The sequence below is a fragment of the Pseudorca crassidens genome, chromosome 3, assembly GCF_039906515.1.
Source record: "Pseudorca crassidens isolate mPseCra1 chromosome 3, mPseCra1.hap1, whole genome shotgun sequence".
NCBI lineage: Eukaryota > Metazoa > Chordata > Mammalia > Artiodactyla > Delphinidae > Pseudorca > Pseudorca crassidens.
The window spans coordinates 77,412,198-77,432,352 of NC_090298.1; the positions used below are offsets into that span (position 1 = coordinate 77,412,198).

At 38.3% G+C, this 20,155-nt stretch overlaps 1 protein-coding gene across 8 annotated transcripts in view; it reads right to left on the minus strand.

The window, feature by feature from the left end:
- ELL2 (elongation factor for RNA polymerase II 2) overlaps window positions 1-20,155 on the minus strand; it is a 77,112-nt gene that overhangs the window by 5,330 nt on the left and 51,627 nt on the right. For 7 of the 8 annotated variants that reach the window (XM_067731279.1, XM_067731280.1, XM_067731278.1 and 4 more), the window contains 7 exons: window positions 13,571-13,830; window positions 10,729-10,853; window positions 10,479-10,566; window positions 8,148-8,715; window positions 5,499-5,565; window positions 2,019-2,190; window positions 13-57 (listed from right to left, as the gene is read on the minus strand). In XM_067731279.1, the coding sequence (XP_067587380.1) occupies window positions 13-57; window positions 2,019-2,190; window positions 5,499-5,565; window positions 8,148-8,715; window positions 10,479-10,566; window positions 10,729-10,853; window positions 13,571-13,830 (1,325 nt within the window). Of the gene's footprint in view, window positions 1-12; window positions 58-2,018; window positions 2,191-5,498; window positions 5,566-7,148; window positions 7,310-8,147; window positions 8,716-10,478; window positions 10,567-10,728; window positions 10,854-13,570; window positions 13,831-20,155 lie in introns of those variants that run through there. The other variant, XM_067731285.1, reaches the window with a different exon arrangement.

Consider the following 20,155-nt stretch of genomic DNA (forward strand, 5'->3'; position numbering starts at 1 on the left):
GATAATACCTACCTGTTTTATCTTCTGATATTCTTGTAAGACTTCTTCATGAACACTCTAGAAAATTAATAATTAGAAATCAGAAGGGAACTTTTTTCTTTGCAATGTAAACAGATAACACACAATTGGCAAGGGTGTGGGAAATATTAATGATGGAACTGTAGATTGGTACAGTCTTTAAGGAGGGCAATTTGGCAACTGCCGTTAAAATGGCAAATGCAAAACTGACTCAGCACTTATACTTTTCTTTCAGATTTAATTGTGAAATGACACATGTACAGGGTTACTCACTGTAGCACTGTTTGTAAAGCAAAAGAAAGTAAACAAAATCTAAATGTCCATTAATCCATACAAAGGAGTACTAAGAGGCCATTAAAAAAGGGGAAAGTGCTTTATGTGCTTACATAAAAAAATTCTCTAAGATATACATTGTCTAGTGAAAAAAGCAAAGTACAGAACAATTTATAAGTTTGGTATCATTTGTGTATAAGGGAGAAATAGAATATTATATCCTAGGAATTTTTAATGAAATCTGATAAATAATGTATCATACCTTAACTTACTGGAACGTAAGACAATGGTGGATCTTATAAATGATGACATCTTAGATTCAATTACATATGGTATATTTGTGAATTTGCTTGTGTATATATATCTTATAGTCAAACAGACCTCTGAAAGAATACGATGGAAACCAGTAATACTGATTGCCTCTCTGGAGGAAAATTGGGTGGTAGGGGAAGAGAGCTAACCCTTATGTACTACATAACCTGTACTATGGATCTAAGCAGTTTCCAAATGCTAACAGTTATTCTGCACAACTCTATAATCACCTCACTTTATGGATGGGGATTTTGAGAATTTTCAGTCAAGTTAAGTAGCCTGCCCAAGGTCACACAAGTAGAGCTGGGAATCAAATCCAAGCAGTCTGGCTTCGGAGCCTGCTCCCAACCACTAAGCAATTCTTAGAATTACATTTTAGTCTAAATATAATCATGGTATACAGGTAAATAACTATATAGAAAAAAATAAACCCAAAACCATATCACTGACCTCTTGCACTGCCAACCACTCACTCCTCTGGCAAAGTTTTCTATAACTCTAGGCAGCTTGTTTAAAAGATTAAGGCCCACTAATAGAAGACATAATGAATCTCTAGGGCACGGATGCTCCCAGGCTGTTTCCCCATTGTGGGAAAACCCACCCCATTTTCTCATGTAGGTTCCTGTCAGAACAACAGTGGGCTAGGAAGGAGGCACCATTTGCGGCTGTGAAGTGTGACAAAGTTATCTGTCATACACAAGGAGGGAAACATCCATTTATATCAATCCTTTGGCTAAGAACTCTAAGAACAATCAGTAGGCAGGTCAGGCTTCTACTGCTCTTTGTCAGCTGTAGTAATATTACCACTTAATGTAGGCAAGTGAAAAGAGATTAATACCTGTTAACAAATGGCAGTCTCGGGAAGCTGGAAGCACCATGCTTTTCTTCACTTAAACCCCAAGCCTGAGTGGTATTAAGCCCCCTTTATATTCTATGCCAGACTGAGGTTTAAAAAAATTTTTTTTAAAAATTTACTCGAAATAGTAATTTTGGGAAGTAGCACCAGATGTAAGAGCTATAGTCTAAGTTGAGTTGGCAATGCGGTCAAATATTTTGATGCCAAACCTTGCTTTTTGTTTTTCCTATTTTGTTGTCTGTATTTTTCTCAATACACTATATATTATATTACAGTAAGTATGTAAGTATATATTATACATTTTATACATATCATATTGTATGAAAATATCGTTTTTTCACTGGAGGACATATAGGCTCATCATGTTTACTTATTTTCAGGAACTATTTCCAGTATTTATTTTCCTAGCTCATTTTAAATGAAGGCCAGAAGCTGCAGAGAGGCTGGTCTGAGAGAGGACTTGCTCTGAAGGCTAGGAGGGTGGCTCGGGATGGGAAGGGCAGAGAAAGAAAGAAGGTAAAATACAGAAGTCAGTCCATCTAGGAACAAACGTGTTTACCTGATACTCTTTTGAGCCTGGAGAAAGGCGCTTTCGCTGTGCATCCAGTTTGATAAATCTTCTAGCCACCGTCTCCATCCTGGCATGCAAGGCCCTATACTCATCGTACTCAGCATTGAAGTCATCCTTGTAATTCTGGCGTTGCTCATAGGAGACAATAGCAATATATTTTCTAATAAAAAAGACAAACGATAAATGGAGAGGAGCTACAGAATAAACATGATGCAGAAGCCTGAGATTTAAACCAAATATTTAGAAACTATATCTATGCGTGTTTCCCTAGACTGAATGCCGCTCTGCCACTGCTTGCTGCCTTGTCACTCCTTCAAAGACCTTCCTGGTAAAATTATCCCACAGGAGAGTTTAAGAACTTCAGTGAAGAAGAATAAATGTGAAAAAAAACATGGTGGAAATGGAATTAAAGTGCAACTAGAAGACAACACTTACACACATGTAGCTTCCTAAACCTTTCTCTACCCCAAATAATTTACTACCATGCTAGCGGCAGAGGCCAACCCATCTGTTACGAGTCACATGGGGACAGAAGGATTGGAGGGGTAATGTGAAACCGGGAGAATGTCACAGTCACTAAGTGCTGAAGTCAAAGCTCTTTGTAGACCTGCTGCTTTGTTTTATCATTTTTTAAAAATGAGAGACCAGAAAAAATAAAAAAGGGGAAAAAAAGGTATTTCTCTAGTTCTTTTCAAACACTTAATGTCATACTCTGTGTAACAGAAAGCCAGTTTTATAGTATTAGTTTATTTTCTTAATAAAAAGGCCACAAATGTTTTACTTCAGGGTGTGAGTATCTCTCGGGACCTAGTGAATGAAGGCCACCTTCCCAGAGTGTCAGTTTATTCAGTGGTGGTAAGTCAAAACAGCATTTTAATATCAAAGTTAATATTATTTGTTTGTGGCTCTGGGCCTGGGTCTTTTTGTACTCTGTGCTCCTGTCATGGAATGCAAAATTCCCTTCACTTTTTGAGATAAAAATGGAGATTTCAAAGCAATTTCAGGCAGGTGGCAGGAGCTTCAGGGTACTCCAGTGGGTATACACATACTCTTCATTGTGGAAAACTTTGGGAGTTCAGTCCTCTCCAAAATGGTTTTAGACATTCTTACCAGTTTTATTTAAAATGCAGTAGCACAGATGCCTAGTTGGAAATGTGAGAAAAGTGATGCAGTGAGCAACCTTAATGTCCTCATTAATATTTTTATTCATGCTGAGTTAGACAGTGTGGAGGTTTAATTTTCTAAGTGTAACTGAGACAGTGGTAGTATGCTGATTTAAAGCTGCCCTGCTAGTGTCCTTGCTATAAAAGGAAAACCACCAGCCAAGCAGTGAAACAGGCCTCTCTAGACACGGGCTGTCCTGACTGCAGACCAGAGAGAGCCCGGGGTGGGGGGTGGGGGGGGCGGAGAAAGAGGTTCCTGGGGATAAGCATACATAAGCAAAATGGCTAAACTGATCGTGAAACTCAGGTTCAATTTGTTATACAAAATATTTATCCCACTTTCTCAAAATCACACCTGAGGCCATACCCTCCATATTTTATTTAATAATTCTCTCAGGGAAAAGTACCAAACTGGCCAACAGTTGTGTTGCTGTTATAGAAGATTATTTGGTTATACTGGCATTTGAATGAAAAGCATGTCACTATTTTTAATAAAAATTGTTATGGTTCTACAGCTGGCTCTTAACGTAGTGATGGAATAAAATGTTAAATACTTTGGATAATTCACAACCACAAGTAACAGAAGTATTCTTATTATATAAAAATTAGGAATACTGTGGTTAAGTATGAATTATTCAGAGGTTGATCATTAAAGGTTTTATAGTATGTCCTTTTGGTTTTCTTAAGAAACAAGTTTAAGTTCTGTATTTTTAGTGATTTTTCTGAAAATTCATGCTTTCTCATCATTTTAAGAAAATTTGCAATGTTTATATAAGATAGCTTTTGTTAAAATAAATTGCTCTTAAGCAAACAATCACATAGGTTATGTACTTTCATGATTTTAAAAGAGCTAGAAAATGACAAACATACAGAAGTGCACTGAGGCAGATGCAGCAACCATCCGTAGATCAGTACGTTAAAAACAAGTTATTAAATAAAGAATTAACTGCTTAAGTTGACAAAACACGGCAACACTGAATCCGTGGGGGGAAGGTTAGAATCATTTTTCAGTCTCCCCACATGATTTTGTCCTATGTAACAAGTATACAGCACTATTACAAAAAAGAGAAATTCAAATTCCGTCATAAGAGAATGAGAGCACAGTACTGCAGCTGTTATTTGAGGGGGCCAACTTTCACAAGACTTTTAAGGAAACGCATTTGGAGAGGTGAATGCCCACGTCAGTGGAGCCAGGCACTGTCCCCCATCCAGCCCTTCCGGGGCCAACGTAGTGGCAGCAGCTTTTCCAAGCTCCCCGACAGAACTCTAAAACCATACACCACCTCAGATGAGAGAGTGCTCAGCATGGTTTCTTGGGTTCCTTTTAGTTAAGAGATGATAACCAGCATTACGGTTTCATGCTATATCATTCCCCAATAAGTATAGCTTTCACCACTACTGTTAAGCAAAAGTAACACACTTTTAGTATAAAATGTTCTCTACTCTGGAAATGAACATTTCATGGGACATGGAGTGCTAAACTTCATAGTTTAACTTTGTCCACCATGAGATGCTACTGATAGAGAAAAAAATGTTCATACAGCCCAGATTCCATTTCCAGTCTACATTTAAGCTATTTGTATATTTGTTCATTTTCAAAGCTATTGGTAGGCAAATCTGTTTGCTCTTTCACTCTCCATTTTTCCAGGCTTTTGCAACTTAATTATTTTCTTCTTACAGAAGCCTCTGAGTCTGTAAAAAAGCTAGAATTATGTGTCCAAGTTATAATTTCTGTGATAACCAGTTACAAAAAAGTCCCCAGCTTAGCACTGAGCAACTTGTTGTCATAACAAGAAAAATACTATAACCGGTATTAAAGTGAAATGATCAAATTTTACTGCTCCTCTTAAAGTTAATTCGATGGCAAAGCTTTATTTAAATAAAAATCCATCTGTCTCTACTTGTGTTAACTGCAGAGGTTTAAGTACTTTATCACTAATAAACTGTCCCTTTGGGGGGCCCAAGTGAATGACTGTGCATTGATAAACTGTTCGACTTTGAAGAGTCAGATCCCTGAAATCTTCCATAATCAAACGCTTGGCCTGGCCCCGGAACAAAGGACAGGCTTCTCTATACTTAAAGACCACCGAGCAGAGCTCACAGCAGGGAAAGGCACAACCTGCTCAAGCCAACACGGGTGGACTGGGGACGAGCAGGCTTAATGGCAGCCTTTCAGTTGCAGGGGTGGCTCCAGGACTCTATTTCTGGAACTTCCTACTTTTCTGATTTGCAAATTATGAGAAAAGAATTTGCAAACTTTCTAAAATTAAATAGTTCTCTCCCATCAGCAGATATCTGAACTTACATCAAATAATCTGGGAGTTCAACTGTTGAAGAAGCTTCCGTGGAGGCAGTGCAATCCTCTTTAACTCCTACAGAGAAAAAAAATTCAAGCGTTCACCAAAGGGTATGGTTACAAAATGCCTATAATTCTAAAATAGATCAGAAACATCTGGAACACTTTTCCTCAAATTCTATTCTTCCATCTCAATAAGCAATAGTGAGCAAGGAATACAATTGAACAAGAACAATAGAGGCCCTATGACCAGCGCCAGCAGAACCGACGCCAGGCATTGAAAGCACCCTGGCTACTGCAGTGTCTGCACAATAAAGGAATTCCATCTTAACCCAAGGTCAATCTTCTATTCTTTCAACAACAGTTGTGGCATCTGCCCAGCAATTCAAAGATTGTGGTGGCAGATGCAGCCAGACAACGGAAGATACAAACTTTACATCAACATCTACTTTTCATAGGATTCAAACAAGGCAGATAAGATAGTGAAGTCAGGTAGCAGACTATTTCGATGGCTGTATTTTTACTGCTATTCTTTTTGTATGAAGACAGTGGAATTGGGCAGGAAGTTTTCCTATCAGTTTAAAGTAATCTAAAATAAGTTATTAGTGAACACCAATTTTTACTCCTCTAATCTCTAACCCTCATAATACTGCACAGATTTGTTTTTAAGAGGACAAAATAAAGTGCCAGTTGCTCAGGACTGCACTGTGATAGTGTATAAAACCCCTCAGTATTCCATTTGTTCGAAGGTACCATTTTCCAGAGGGTATGTTTAGACTTTTTTATGAGGTTAATTTTTTATCATTCAAAGTAGAATTAAATTAATAACTCGAACCCAAACCCTGCCTGCTAGCAAAACATACATGTTCAATATAAAACAAGTGAGAATTTAATAATTTCTTGGTTTAATATTTTAAAGGACAAAGTGCACTAAACAAATTATGCAGACTCTGTGGGCTTATTTTGTGTGCGTGCGTGTGCGTGCGTGCGTGTGTGTGCGTGTGTGTGTGTGTGTGTGTATTTGATTCAGGCTTAGGTAAAAGCTTGTTTTTACAACAGCCTGAGCCTTAAAGGAAAAGGCATCAAGTGCACATCACCTGGCTTCTCCTTTGCCACAGACACCAGATAAATTGCAGTAGAGCAGAGGATGTAGGTCTGAATCTATCCTCAGTTTGTGATAACCTCGATTGGCTTTGAAAGGTACTACATCCTCAGTGAAGGATTCAGAGACTAGGCCTGCTTCTCTCGGTTTCCAGCTCTGAGAAAACTCGAACTCTGCTATAGTGCTCAACATTCTGGGATCCAGTCTCTGACTCAGGATTACCATCTGATGGTGGGAAGTGTGGAGAGTGGGGCATACCCAGGAATCTGGCTTACTAACTCTGAACATGAAGTTTTATTATCTCTTTTTCTCTTCCTGATCTGGCAAATTCAAGTACGATAGTGTTTGAGGGAAAAAGCTTACACCTACCTCTTGGGCCACTATATACTACCATTCTGATCTACATATTTCAACAGATATGCTTTGACAAGCAATATCCTCAATCCAGGTCAATAAAGGTACTGCATCATACTATTCCATAATCAAAGCTTCTCTCCTATGGTAAAAATGGTCAGTTAAATCTAAGGATTACAGACTTTCAGTACTGTGGGCAAATTACAGAAAGATAAAATTCCTTAAAGTCTAATCATTAAGGTACTTTTTCTGAAGTTGTATTTTCCTGGGAAATTTTACCTTAGTTATGCTGGGTTTAAAATGGGCAGCAGTCCTAAATGATGGTTTTTAATCTTCTGTATGTTGGTATGCAAGACATTAAGTTCTATATATATAAAATAAGAGAAATCTAATTGTGTCATTAGGTTTTAAAGATCACTACCCTCAGGTAAGCAGTCTTTCTACTGATTAGCTTTTCTTTAGAGGTAAAGCATTATTTTAGGCTTCTTTGGGTCTCTAGATATTTGGCTTTGAAAGCTTCCAAAAGCTTGAAATGGTTAAATCTATTAATAATGGTTGATGTTTGCTAACTAAAACAGTGTTCTCAAAATTGAAAAAAAAAAAAAAAAACCCAAGATCGATCAAGCTAATCACCAACAGCCTTGCAGAAGACAAATTGCTTTCACTCTGAATGAAGATGATGTTATGGATCTGCATATATAATTTTACCTCGCCTGTTTTATAAAGAATTTGACATTTCCCCTGTGCTATTATTAATTAAAGCAGGGTTGACCCTGCTTCTTGGTAAAGAAGGACCTGAGTACTTTTATTGCTAATTGTGTGTCTGGTTAAATCAGTTCAAGAATGGCATATAATAGGTCATGTTGAGGTTGCACAATACTGTGACAGCTCTGGAAAAGCACAACAAAGTTCACCTTCTAAAAGGGGGTCTTTGGAGGATGACAGGGTTATTTTCAAATGTCACCATCTTAAGAAACATAGAAACTATGTTTAATAGTTGGCTAAAAAGAGACAGAAAATGACTGCTGTAAAATGCAAGAAAAAAATTTGCTCAAAAGGACAATACTAAGATTAATAACTAAACGGAAGGTCATTTGATAAAAAAGCATTACTAATTATAAGCAGCATAATCTCATACTCAGGATAGTCTGCTCTTCCCATTCATTTAACCCATGTAGTTGGTTTTTACAAATGCAAAATACCTTCATTGGAATCCAGACTGGAGTTGTTCAGCTTGGCAATTTCCTCTTCTCTTTTAAGGTCCTCTTCCTTTTCCTCAATCATCTCAATGTCGTGCTTTTTTATTTGGTCCTTTTCCTTGTGTCTTTTAGACTTCTTCTTGGACTTTTTGTGAGACGAATGGTTTTCTTCCATAAGCTTTGGACATTTTAGTAGAACTGAACCAGGTGGTAAGGTTTCCAGAGAAGTCCTAGAGGTATATTTGTCTTGCTGGTCCTCATAGATACTACCGTTTTGACTAAAACTGTCAACAGGTAGGTCTTGAGTCCCCCGGCCTTCTGGAGTGCTAGGGGAATTGGAGTGAGAATTTACAGTCTGAGGAGGATTGGAGACAGGCAGGTGGGTTGAAGGCAGCGGTGGAGGCGTGGGGATGGCAGCGGCTGCAGGGGGCAGCGGGGGGCCTGCAGCAGATTTTTCACTGGTGGGATTCAAATGACCATTTAATGTTGGCGGCACTCTATTTGTCAGGTGAGATATTCGAGCTTTTTTATTCATTAAAGGATCAATGAAATCTGAATCTAAAAGCCGTTTCTGGGGTGGGGGGGGAACAGGGAAAACAGATGAGCCAGTTTGCACTAAAATTCAATACATGTGTCACTCGTTACTAGAAGAACAACTGAGTAATTTTATTCATACTTAAATTTATAACCAGTCTAAATTCATTACCAGCACTGTGTTAACCATCCTCCAAGCTTAAGCACAAACAATCTACAATAAATTTTCATGTCTAATGTAAAAAAGCAGAATCTGGCAAATATGTTTCTTGAAGTACTTATACTTTCTGATCATACAGCTCCACCCTAAGTTCCTTGAGACACTAGGCCAATTTATGTGGATTATACCACTCAGGAGTATATTAAATAGAGGTGGCCTCCTTCCTCTGCTGGCCACAGCTGACCTAGTTATATTCAGTGAGAGGAAGAAGCAATTTTTAACATTACTGGTTGTCAGAACCAACAAGGGTTAAGTACAGGGCAATAAGCCTACACTTACTTGATCTCTTCGAATGTGCTAACATGCTCCAGTTATACATATTTTGGCTGTCTTAAGATGGCAACAACCAGCACATTCAGAATAATTTCTCTACATATCTCTATCATTGCTGAAATGCCATCCAATTTTTTCTCCCTTAAATATATCTTTTCACTGAATTGGAAGATAAGTCTGAATAACTAGTCCATAAAAATTACATGGAGTTACTATTTCAAAAAATTTCAAAAATCATGCTAATATTAGCCCAATCCAGCAACAACAATAACAGTATTTAAAATAAAAAGGAAAGTCAGATATTTGAAAAGTACAAAGCATACATCCAATGTAATACTGTGGCTAAAACTTCAGCTTGAAAGAAAATAATAGTTAATCATCACATTAATTTATTCTGTGTTGAATTTAGGGCCACTGATCTCACACCTAGTACATAATTAGATCAGAGTATAAGTAGCTTTATAGTAGTTGGCATTTGAGGCTTCTGTAGACAACATACATGCAAGGAAAGAATTGCTTTTATTTTGTTCCTCCTCTGTTCCTCACAATAGGTTTCTAACATTTTCTGACACGTGAATAGCCTTTTGCCCAGGGCACGCTTACTGTTCTCAACACATCTGTCCTGTCTCCCTAAGCCTTGGGAGGGGGGGTCCAGAGAAAGGAGCACTCTGTCAACAGCACTGGGGTAGAGCGGTTTGTCTCACTGCCAGTCTCGAAGACCTGAGAGAGTTCAAGGCTGTCTGAGAACCAGGTGGGCTTGACCTCTTATGTCGCCCAGGATCTCCCCACCTTTTTCCAACTGAATCTTTGGGGGGAAACTCTAAGCTGGAATGGAGTCGCACTGGAATATTCTGATTGGGATCTAATCAAAAAGTACTTTAAGAAAACATATGGAAATAGCAGAGTTTTTTATTTGCTTATTTTAAAAACATTTTTCCCCAAGAACGTGCTTCAGATAAATTTAAATATCTTCTATTTTCTATATAATCTAAGACTGGATATGGGACTGGATAAGTTAGTGATCAAATGGAAAAGTAGATAATCTTACAACAAAACGTGAACTTCAAGGATTGAAAATCAGAGTAGACATTAAGTACCTTGACTTAATGTAGTGTTATATGGTGAAAAAGAGTTCTGGGCTGGGAGCTGGGACCTGAATTCTAGAGTAAGCTCTGCCGTGAACTTTGGGTAGGGAAGCTGTGCGGCTTTTCTGGGTCTCATTTCTCTCACGTATAAATCAGAAAACCTGAACAAGGTGTCCCCTAAAGTCCATTTCAGGGCTATGATTATATAATTTTATGCAATACCTGAGGAGAAGATGCAGCGTCTCTACTAGAACATACAGGAGATTCTGAACGGCTGGTGCTGGCAGCATTCTGAGATGGATTTAGTTTTCTGGAAAGGACACACAAGTTCCAGTTAGGGGGACAATTTTCAAATGTTCATGATAGAAAGCCTACCCCTGCTTCGTTTTTCCCATCTCAATACTAAAATAACAATGACTATAATAATTACTTATTTGCATAATTTTTAAAGGAAAAAAAAATAAGAACGTACCTCGAGAGCACTGACTCTAATGACCGTCTGTCTATTTCATTATATCCAGGCCAATCTCTTTGGAGCTCTTTAAAAACATAATCCTTTAAGGTGTATGAGAGGTCCTTAGGATTCAGATTGGCTACCTGGTACATGGTGTGAAAAGAGAGCATTAGTTCTTTTTGCTATTTCTTAACCTAAAACAGGCAACCTTTTGGATTTATACTGAAAATAACTATATCAAATGGCTCCAAGGGACTGCTAGCTTTGCATATGCCAGATCTCAATAAATGCTTTTTGACTTCATTTGGGGAATTAAATAAAACTTTATATACATAGTTAAATATTTTTTTCCTGGATGGCCACTGCATTTGTTAAATAGTAATCCTACATTATGCAAAAAGTGGAGGAAGATTTTTTCTTTTAATCATTTTTTTTTCTAGTCAAAGGAATCCAAAACAGTTTTCTTAACATCTTCATTATTTATTTCTGGCTATTAATTCCATTACTTTTGAGTTACAAGTCCTTGATCACTTGTATTAAGTAGAAACCAAACAGTGCCCATATGTTGGTTTACAAACTTTCCTATCCAGTAATCAACAGAAATTATCTCCATAAACAGTATCAATTCTGATAATCTTGTCTGTCATCTTCTTGGCTTGCTAAGCTTGCTCGTTATAGCTGCCAGTTCTCCTGAAGAACCACTCTTTCAAAGTCCTTGAAATTCCCCCAAACCAATAAACGGAAACAGAAACGAAAATAACCCCCACATTACTGTTATTATTTGCAAGTGTAATCTTTTCTTATCCCTTAACTACGGTTCTTTGTGTATCCAGGCTCAGGCTCCATTAACAACATGAATGTATGGATTCAGGGGCCGAACCACGAGTCATTTTCAATGCTGGCAGAAAGATATTCTTTTCATTCCCTACTGGAATGGTCTTTTTTAATAACTTCACTTCTTTCTGTGTCTTCTAAAAGTACTATAAAATATAATATGATAGTTTATGCTTTTCCCACAGCTCAGCTGAATACTAACATTAATGTTGATATACAGTAGAAAATGATAGGTTTATCTTAAAATTCAAATTTGCAAATAAATTAACATGAGATACAACCCGATTTCTCGAAGTGGAATAAATACAACCATCTTACAATCTATATTCTGCTAGCTCCTAAGCTATAACTCTAGCTTCAACTGTCCTCTGGACACCAGACTCTTATATATATATAACTACCTACTGAATATCCATCTCCATTTGGATATGTCTAATAGACATCGTCCAAATAGTATGTATGTAAGACAGGATTCCTGATTCCTCTGCATACTCTTGTTCCTTTTCTATCCCTCCCCTTCTCAGTCAATGGCTCAATATCCATTCAGTTGCTCCATTTAGTTGGTCTGGGGCGAAATCCAGGAACTGGCATTTTAAAAAAGTTCTCTAAGGGATTCTAATATGGAGCTAGGATGAGACTATGCTCTAGATTCTATCAAATAAACAATAGTAATGATACTCATATCCCACTTGCTCAGGAATTAAGTATACCTACATTTAAAAATTATATCTATACACATATTCATGATCACATGACTACTGACATACATCAGTAGCAGCCTCTGGGTGAACTGCCTCTGCCATCATTTTGCCCTCTCATCCTCTAACCTAGGAGGTAATTTACAACCTTTCTGGAGATTCAGTCACCAAATATTTTGACTTATAACCTGAACCTCCCCCCTTCCCCAAATAAAAAACTGAACACACACACACACACCTATACCCTCATCCTCATTCATTCTTTCATCCTGTCTCTTGAGCTCTTAAAACTGCTATTTGACACATGGGTTTAAATTAAGTGTTTCCAAATAGTGCTCAAATGACTTAATAAGATCCCTGAAATTGCCAAAGATACCTTGGGGATTGGTTAACCCAGAACTGGAGATTATGGTTTTACTCTTTCATGACATTTGGTATCATGTCTTGAATATAAGAGAAAACAGATGAAAAGGACTTAAAAATGTTATTCTTTGAATAATACATGAAAACCTGCAGGTTCATTTTATTTTATTTTTTAATGACAAAATTTAAGAACAACTTTGGAAATGTTACTGCTTTAGAAAAAAATAAAGAAAGCAGACTTCCATTTCTGGTGGACTTGAATACTAATCAACATTTATGACACAAAGTCGTTCTAAAAAATACAGGAAGCTACAGTCTGATGAACTGTTGATTTTAACAAAATTACTTACTTTTATACTTAAGCTTGTGATTATACGGTAACTGATCAGTGCTAATACTTTACATATTCATATCCTTTAATGAAGACAGGTGACTGATTTCAGCATACCCAATGGTTGAAAAAGGCAGAGTATTACAGGCGAAAACAGCATGCAGGGCAAGACACATCCAAAACTATTTAGCAGGTAAAAATAGTCTAGCTTATACCGACCAAAGACTGATAAAAACACATTGTATAATTTCACCTACATAAACCAATAAAAATTATGGCAATAGTTTAGCGGATTCAAGACTAAAAGCAGATAACCAAACCTTCATTTACTTTTTTTTAATGGAATTTCAGGGCAAAGTTTGTTTAACCCAAATGAAGATAATGACTCGAAACTTGATAATTCAGAAGGCTCTAACTTATAAAACCTAGTATAAATGTCTACATTTCAATTAGTTTTTAATTAAATGTTTAAGTCAGGATGATTTAACTTAATATTCATATACCATTGATCAAAACGATCCTGAAATTTCTCTACCTCAGTAATAATGATAACAACAATAACGGCAACAAGCCTTCTTAAATGAACTCCCCAACAAGAAAGTAAGCAGAAGGAACTCTCTCCAGCCTTCCTCACCTGTTGCAGAATTGCTCCGAGGGAGTTCTTGTCTTTCTGATTGACACCGTCTTTCTGCAGTCGAGCTAGCAGCTCAGGTTTCTTATAGGCCTTCAGTGCCAGTAAGTGAATCACCCTGTCCCGATATGGCCGCTGGGAAACACTGCTGCTGCTATGTGTCTTTCGAATGGTATTTGCAGGGTTCATGGGGGTTGATCTTTTCCTCTCAGGCACTGCATCTGAAACAGCTTGAGGTGCTTTCCGAATTTGCACTCTTTTCCCTAAAGTCCAGTAGAAATGACATTGTTACACATTTGCGGGTGATAATATAATGAGCATCTCAATTTCCACAACTCTGATTTAGGTACCTCTTCATTCTGGAAGGAATAAAGACTTCATATTTCAGTTTTCACTTTAAAAAGATATGCAAACAGAAAGCATTCTGAATAAATGGCCTAAAATGCAGATTCAGAACTTTCTGACAGAAGCACTTATTGGAATAAATATGTATTATAAAACTATTTTGGCCACTTAGCTATACACATGGATAATAATTAGTGACACACACCATAGCAACACACTGGAAATTTTAAGGTTGTAGGCATTTGATGTTAAGTGGAAATAAAGTAATCTCCATACTCACCTGTGCTACTTACAGAACTTAAACCTACATATTGTATGTCATTTCGTTGGCAGATAGGAATACAACGAATATGTGAAATGTGAAAAATACCTGTCTATCTCACTAAGGACACACTGTTGGCTGAGCTCAGTCATTAGCTTAATTTCACAGATTCAGAAGCCACAAAGAGGAGAGTCAGGCATAATTTGGGGTCAACATTCACCAGGGCATTCATGAGTGATATTCCTTTTCAACAGATATAACATACTCTAGGAGTCAAAAAGCAAAAACAAAACCAATCAACCAACCAACCAACCACACAGTCTAAGAGGGCCAGACAAGCAGATCTCTCCTCTGTGGTGCTGAGACTACAAGGTGAGTTAGAGGAATGGAAAGTGCTAAAAGCAGGCATTCACACCATTTCTGCACAGGCCAGTGCCATTCACATAATTAACACACTTTCTGCTCAAACTTAACAATGACAAGTGTTTGGCAAGTGGCTATTTCTAGAAAATACTGTGGGCTGTAGTGACCTAAATACTATATGGATGTGTGAAGCCAACAGTACCTGGCTGGTCACTGACAATACCTGGTAACCATTCCTTGCTGAAGAAAGAGAGATTAGAATGAAACTGTATTAGACCCTCGCTTTATGATTTCTGAGGTGAAATCTCATACATCACTACTAAAGCTTCCAACTCTATGCCCATTGGTTAAAGAGGGGGAAGAATTGGTAATGACATACAAGGTGGAACAACTGCATTAGGGACAATACTAGCAATTAGAAACAATGGATAAGTAAAAGCAGTCTCTAAAGCGCTGTTGGCTTGGATGAAAACAGCTTAATGGGGCAGGAGCTTTACTGAATAGTAGTTCTGTCCATGCTGGGTTCCCAAGGCCTGGCCAGAGGGGCTGTTTGTTTGATACAATCCTACCTAAAGGAGAAAGAAAGGTCTCACTGGCTCTTATATTTCTTTACTATCTGGAGGTAACCAATTGTAAATATCAGATCAAAATACTGCACAACAAAGGAACTCAACATTAAAGGGTCACTGCCCAGTGGTAAGAAAAGCTATTAAATTAAGGTACAATTAGAGATTTGGAGATAGATTTAGATCTGTTTTCTGTATTTTTCTTAATTCAGAGGTAGTTAGATCAATGTCAGATGTGCAGGGAACTAATATCTACCTTGCACCAATTATGGGATGGGGGAGGGACACCGTGCTAAGAGCTTTACACATATAAAGTCTCATAAAGTAACCTGATGAGGTAGGCCTTGGTCCTATTTCACAGATGAGAAAACTGAGGATTTCAATGGGATAAGCTCAAATAGTAGAGTGCTGACTTAGCATTTGGAAGGTTCTGCGATTAATACCCAAGTTTTCCTACTTGTACTTCTTTGTTGGAAAGGTTTTATGAACAAATGCCTAATGTCTGCCCTTGCTTCATGTTAGGCTGCAAGCTTCCTGTAGGCAGTGCTATGGCTGCTTTGTCTATCAGCAGACCTAGATTTTGATGACTTGCAAAGTGAAATGACCAGCAAAGTGTCAAAGTGAGTGACAGCAAGTGAACAAGCAGACAGCAGAGGAGCAGAATCAAGGTGGCCTGTGCTGTATTTTTGCACATTACCAGGCTGCCAGAGCCTGAAGACACAATGAAATTTCTAAAGTGGCAATTGCAAACCTTCCAACCCACCACTTCTCAGTTGCAATAGTGTTAGCAAACAGTACTACTTCCTTGAAATTTCAATAGGAATTTTTGGAAAGAAAGAATAGAGTTAGGTCAGACAAGTTTAGGAAACGCTATCAATTCCACACTCCCCTCCCCCTTGAAACCTGTTTAACTTCTACTTCCCCAAACCAAGCTGACTATGGATCCCTCTCCCACATTCGTCTCTAGGGAGTGGGATGAGCAGAGAATGGTTTTTAACTAAACTCACATACACCATGACTGGTCATTTAGAATGAATTCAGGCCAGCAAGGAAGGCAAATACAAATAAAAACAAAAACAGGACTATCACTGTGTTGCAGGCTGCCCTACCTCTTCTGTAGGTCTCACCAACCTCTGGTCCACAGTCTCAGGAAAGCCCCTAGGTCTCCTGAGTTTACCCCACCCTCCCAAAGTAGACATAGGGCTACCAAATAAGGGAGGTTCACTTTGCCCTTAAAAGGGGTCAAAGTATGATGGCTAACAAGAAATTAGAATCTGGACAGGGATGTGACAGCATTGGAGTCTCACCTGGGGCCTAATGCTAGGCTATCATTGGTCCATGAATCTCCTACCCACAAAACACTCACTTCACCTTTACCTCATTTTAAACAGCAAGTTGTAGGCTAACCCATTTCTTTCAAATGATGAAAGAAGAATCCAGCCACACTGGGCCACAGAGTTTTGCACAAAGATCACTTGCTCCCTGCCTCCCCATCAATTTGTGCCTATTCAACCAGGAAGGAGTCCTCTGATTTAAGGTAAGAAAGGCTATAAATGAAGAAAACATTAGTACTCTAAGCAGTTACAGAATTGAGATGCTAAAGCAAAAAAAGAGCAGGAAAATGTGGTTCAAAGTGGGCAGAAGAAAGGTTTTATTTTTATTTTTTACATTTGCCTCAGAAAAGCCCTTTTAATAAAGCCTGTGGGAGAACCTAATTCTCTTCCCAGACCCAACTGCTAATCAATTCCCTGGGCTCCTTATATAAACAGCAGCAGCGGGTCGGACAGAGTTGGGTAATCTGGGACTACATCTGAACCGTTTTGTTTCATAACAAGGAGTCCACTGCTAGCTTCTCCATTTAATATGAGATGGTAAAAGTACTTAGCCCTCCGTCTAATGACTCTGAGTAAACAATCTGAAAGGAAGGTGTTAAAACAGACAATCAGAAAGAGAGCAGGGACGGCAACCGTCTTCTGCAGTTGTTTTTCTGTTCTGTGGAACCTAACTAAAAACCCTGGCAACACTGACCCAAGGTTTTAAAAACACTGGCAGGACCTTGACAGTGGTGTGACTCTGTCATGGTTAAATACATAATCCACTGCAATGAAATCCATCTCCACTACTTAGCATTTGAGATCACTTCTTCAAAAGGTTTACTATCAAAACATATATAAACAAGTCATAGACTGCTAGAACTACAAAGGACCTTAGATGTTATCTAAGTGCAAAACTCCTTATTTATTTATTATTTTTTTATAAGTTTATTTATTTATTTATTTATGGCTGCGTTGGGGCTTCGTTGTTGCAGGCAGGCTTTCTCTAGTTGTGGTGACCGGGGGCTACTCTTCGTTGTGGTGCCGGCTTCTCATTGCGGTGACTTCTCTTGTTGCGGAGCAAGGACTCTAGGTGCACGGGCTTTAGTAGTAGTGGCGCACGGGCTTAGTTGCTCCGCGGCATGTGGGATCTTCCCGGACCAGGGCTCGAACCTGTATCCCCTGCATTGGCAGGTGGATTCTTAACCACTGTGCCACCGGGGAAGCCCCAAACCCCTTATTTTAATATTTGAGAAAATTAAGGTCTCCAGATGTTAATTGATTTGTCCAAGGTCACTCAAACATGTACTAACATCAAAAATAAGGAGGATGGGGGGAAAAGTTGGGAAAACTGGAAAAAGGATCCTAGAAATCAGGTTGTTTGGGTTATTTTATATACCTAAATAGATATTAGGTATATAAAATAACCAAAATTTACAATTCAATAAATTTCCAGAATTTAGATAGGAGTCAGTGAGCAGACTTAAGATACTGGTAAACTAGAAGTGATAAGTTTCTTTTTTCTTTTTTTTAAACAATGGGGAAGGATTATAACAACACAACAATGCTCATCATTGATATCAATGGCATAACTAGAACTGGAAATATTACTGAAGAAATAATAACAATGTTTTCTAGGTTAAAGCTTCTCCTGTGCTCCTCTCCAGGCAAAACAGGCCTTCCCCCCATTCCCCACCCCAAGCCCACTAGAAGGTCACAGAAGCTCACATTCCTGGTTGCCTAGGCAAGCTGACCCCTAAGAGCACAGCCTTCCCTTCCTTAAACTGGGCTTGTGCCCTAATTCAACTATCAGAGGACTGGATGATGCCACCATACCCCCCACAGTGAGACCAACATTATTCCTATTTGTCCTCTACTCGGGCTGACACTATTAAAAGAAACCTTGCTCTGCAAAGGCTTCTAAGCTGGCAGAGGTCAGCTTTTGGTATCATTTTATATGATATATTCAATTAAGAACTAAAGAGGTATCTCCTGTTGTCTTATGAAAGAAACATAACTTGTTAATGAGGCCAAACTCTTATCATTTGCTATTTGCTGATACCAACAACTTGATATGTAAAATGGAGAGGCAGTCATAACCCAGCTCATGCGGTGATTGTGAGATTTAGATGAATAACTACATGTGAAGTGCTAACCAGTGCCTTGTGCATCGCAAGCACTCAGGAAGTGCTGAGTAGTATTAGTATTGAAGGGTGACTGACTAGCGTTTTAAAGAACTAAATGGGTCAGTTTTGAGATACTGAAAAAAGCAGGAGGATACAAACTGCCTGGAAGGAAAGAAACATGGTAAAGGCCTGGCAATGGATACAGTTAGAAGAAAAAGATCAAAACATGCCATAACAAGGAAGAGTAAAAAAATCAAAAAGAAACACCAGAAAAGCCAATCCAGATACTAGTCTTTTGCTCTACTGTATTCAGAATTGATTAGTCTTTTCTTAGGAGTAGTGTGTGCAGTTTGGAATTCTGAGGTGAAGAACTGGAGGCAGTCCAGAGGAGAGCAATAAAAATAATTAAAGGCTTGGGATACAGGCCATATTAAGGAAAGTTAAAAGGAGCTGGGGTTACTTGACCTAGAGAATAAAGGGCTGAGGAGGTTAATGACAAGATTTAAGACCAGAGAAGAACACTGCTGTGATGGTGAGTAGCCCAGGGCACAGAGGACACAGCACAGAGGAGAAGGTTAAACAGAGCACTTGTCTGGCAGAGGTCACTGTGGGGCTCTGCAGGGGGGGAACATATGTGTGCTCTTCTTAAAATGGCATAGATGTAATCTGGTTCAGATTTAAATTTAGATAACCTCAAATTCTATGTGGTCACTCTAAAAAATGTATATAAATTATCTGTAGTGCCTATACGAAACCCTGCAAGTTCCAAAATTCCCATACCATCAGGGCATGTATGGCCTGTGTAATTCTGGGTGTTGAAAAGTCTCTTGTGTAAGCTGGGAATGAACTGTACCGACCCTATCAAAACAAACAAAAACACATGGACATAGGGGACGCCCAAGGATCTTTCAATGGAAAAGTACGGTGATCATTGCTAATTTTCAAGCTTTGGAGTAAATCAAGGTGAAGGTTTTCAGATAGTTATATTGGGAAGAAAAAAGAATCATTTTGATTGCTGTAGTCTTCTATTCCTTTGTCAAACATACCAATTTGTCTTACTGTTTATAAATTGGTAGTATTGGACTTAAAAAACACTCTCAAAGCAAAAGGGACGGCAAATTCATAGCGTGCACTTAAATTTAAGAGCAGCAGATCTTGTACATTTTTAAAACAATTTGAGATTTAGCCTACTAAAGTTAATTAAGTTACCTATGAGAATAAAGAAAGAAAGAAAGGAGGTTGGAAGTTGTTACCTCATTCAGCAGGAAAGAGAAGATGAAAAATCTCACTGCTAGTAAGTTACTGGGCAGAAACTGGGCCCCGTGAGTACAGATACCTGGGGAAGCCATGAATTGTTGTTAAACCAAACTAAATGTATCTAAGCTAAGCACCAAGTCCCAGGAGCACTGGCTCTGTTCCAAAGAAATACTTATTAAAGATACTAGTGGAGCTTCTCAAAGCTGAATGTATTGTAGCTGGGTCAGCAATGGGAAAATACAGAAGTAGAATTATACCAAACCATGGAAAGATGTTGATTAAGGGATCTGGTTATTCAAGAGACTTTTTGTTAGCATTTACATTTTCAAATTAATATCCTTTCATCATTTACTATC